The sequence below is a fragment of the Chanos chanos genome, chromosome 9 (assembly GCF_902362185.1).
Source record: "Chanos chanos chromosome 9, fChaCha1.1, whole genome shotgun sequence".
Classification (NCBI taxonomy): Eukaryota; Metazoa; Chordata; class Actinopteri; order Gonorynchiformes; family Chanidae; genus Chanos; species Chanos chanos.
Window position 1 is genome coordinate 2,858,708 of NC_044503.1, and position 2,500 is coordinate 2,861,207.

Genomic DNA, 2,500 nt, shown 5'->3' on the forward strand with positions numbered 1-2,500 from the left:
GGCTCGGTGCGACGCAGTCTGGTTCAACAAGGCCATATGGAACAGGCGCTTGAATCCACTCAAGAATGAATCTTATCCATTTTTCATCAGGCTGGAGTAGTCTAAATTCACCAAGGCAACAATATAAAGCAAAAGGGAAATGTAAATTCTGCACTTATGTAAGCACTTATCAATAAACAAAGCTTTTTATAAAGCTTTTGGGCTCTTTTGGGGGGATTTATTTTGGAGGGGGAGGGCATGAATGTAAAGTAAATATGGGAGACAAAGTGGGTCATAAATAAGTGAGAGGTGGTGGTGATGTGATGTAGAGCGGAGTGGGGAGGTGGTGTTATTGGTGAAGCTTTGGGGGAGTGCGGTATTTGACGTGAGCCTTAAGGCTTTGCCTTTCCATCGCTCTAACACGGGTCAGCTCTGAGACACACACGCACACACACACACACAGGGAGCAGATTTACCTTTCCATCATCAACACAACATGCCTGACAGTTAGACAGCCCCCGCCACCAACACACAGAAACACACACATGCACACAAATGCGGGCAAACGCATACACACACACATACACACACACTCACATACACATACACACACACACACACACACAAACACACACACACCAACACACACACGCAATCAATTTAGATAGATTTGCAGGTTGCCTTAGCAATTAACCTTCAATCATACACTGTTATGTTCTGAATAACTGGTGACTGAGGGAGTCCATTTGTCCACGGTGATGTAATTAACCTGAGTCCATCTTAACCAGGACATAATAACAGTCATAATGAAGCATGCCTGAATGTCATGTGAGTGTTTAGATATGAATGTGGAGTAATGGGTAAATGACAGATGTGAGATGGATAGAGCTGGTACAGGGCTGTGATATGATTCATTGTCATTTTTGTCGTTTACTCACTGTACCACATTCCTCTCTTTCTGTTTCGCTCTACTGGTGCTGCTGCTGCTGCTGTTTCGTGGAACTCCATCTTTCAGCTGTCTCAGGTAAGTGTGTGTGTGTGTGTGTGTTTGAGTGTGTGTGTGTTTAAGTGAGTGAAAGAGAGTGTGTGCGAGTTTGTGTGTGTGTGAGGTGTGAGAGTGTGTGTGTGAGAGTGTGTGTGTATGTGTGAGAGAGTGTGTGAGTGTGTGTGAGTTTGGGTGTGTGTTTGCCTGTGTGTGTGAGTGTATGTGTGTGTGTGTGTGTGTGTGAGATTCCTTTCCAGGTGAGCCTGAGTTTGACTGTCCCTCTCTCTCCTGCTCTGATCCCTCTATACCTCACCCCAGACACTGCACACCCCCTGTCCTGGATCAGCTGTGCGTCTGTGTGTGTGTATGTGTGTGTGTTGGTTTGTAATAGACTGTCTTTATACTGCAGTCTAGGACTCTCAGTCCCTCAGGAGTCCATTGGTCTGACACTCAATGACATCTGCTGTCTCTTTGTTCTAACAGACCAAGCATAACCCAAATAGTCAATGCCTAAGGAGGCAGGTCAGTGGACAGAAAGACAGATAGACAGATAGATAGATAGATAGATAGATAGATAGATAGATAGATAGATAGATAGATAGATAGATAGATAGATAGGTTGGTTTTGGTGTTGGTGAAATGCGGTGTAATCATATTTGTAATACGGTTTGTAGCCATGTTAACTGTTGTAAACAGTCATTAGGTAGAATTTGTAATTAGTAAGTAGCAGAGGTCTTGAATAGTCAGTTTAATCTTTGGTTGGTAAGACAGAGAAGTTGAGTGTCTGTGGAGAGGGAGGTTTCAGTCCCTGTATGTCTTAATTAGAGCTGGTTTTCTTGAGGGTTTTTATTTTTATAGGCCAGGGCTCAGTGTCATGTGTTTGTGTTCAGTTTAATGCAGAGTACATGGTTTCACTATAAGGAAGGAATTGTAAGGGGGGGGGCATCTTGGAAATATGTGATCTCTCATTATTTATACATGATCCTCCGGATGTATAATTCAGAAGTTCTCTCTCTCTCTCTTTCTCCCGCCTCTTTCTCTGGATCTCTTTCTCTCTCTCTCTCTCTCTCTGGACCCCCCCCCCCCCTCTCTCTCTCTTTGTAAAGCTATAGACTTTAGTGTGCGAGTTGCTATATCTTTGATTACTTGTGCTCCTCTTTTAAACATATGAAAGACTCTCGTCTCCTGTGGGCCTCCTCTCCTCCCACTGAGCTCCGTTCTGAAAAGTCGGCGTAATCCGAATTCTTAGTGTGGCAGGGACGGAGACAGACTGACTTACAGGGGGGAATAGACTCTCGGAGATAGATAAATAATAAAAACATAAAAAAAAAGCTCTTTCTGTGTGCGCCGCTGTGCTGGAGCAGCAGAGTGGGCTTGTCAAGTGGAGGGCTTGGCTGAATCTGTGAGTGCGTGCGTGCGTTCGTGTGTGCGTGGGGGGGTGGGGGGGGGGAGCGAAGAATACATATGAGCTGGTTTAGTGAGGAAGAGGAGGATAAGGGAAGAATACATATGAGCTGGTTTAGTGAGGAAGAGGAG

At 44.8% G+C, this 2,500-nt stretch overlaps 1 protein-coding gene across 1 annotated transcript in view; it reads left to right on the plus strand.

Moving 5' to 3' along the window:
• homer3b (homer scaffold protein 3b) overlaps positions 1-2,500 on the plus strand; it is a 16,584-nt gene that overhangs the window by 7,755 nt on the left and 6,329 nt on the right. Inside the window, exon 5 of the mRNA XM_030784682.1 lies at positions 995-1,003. Coding sequence (XP_030640542.1) covers positions 995-1,003 — 9 coding nt within the window. The remainder of the gene's footprint in view (positions 1-994; positions 1,004-2,500) is intronic.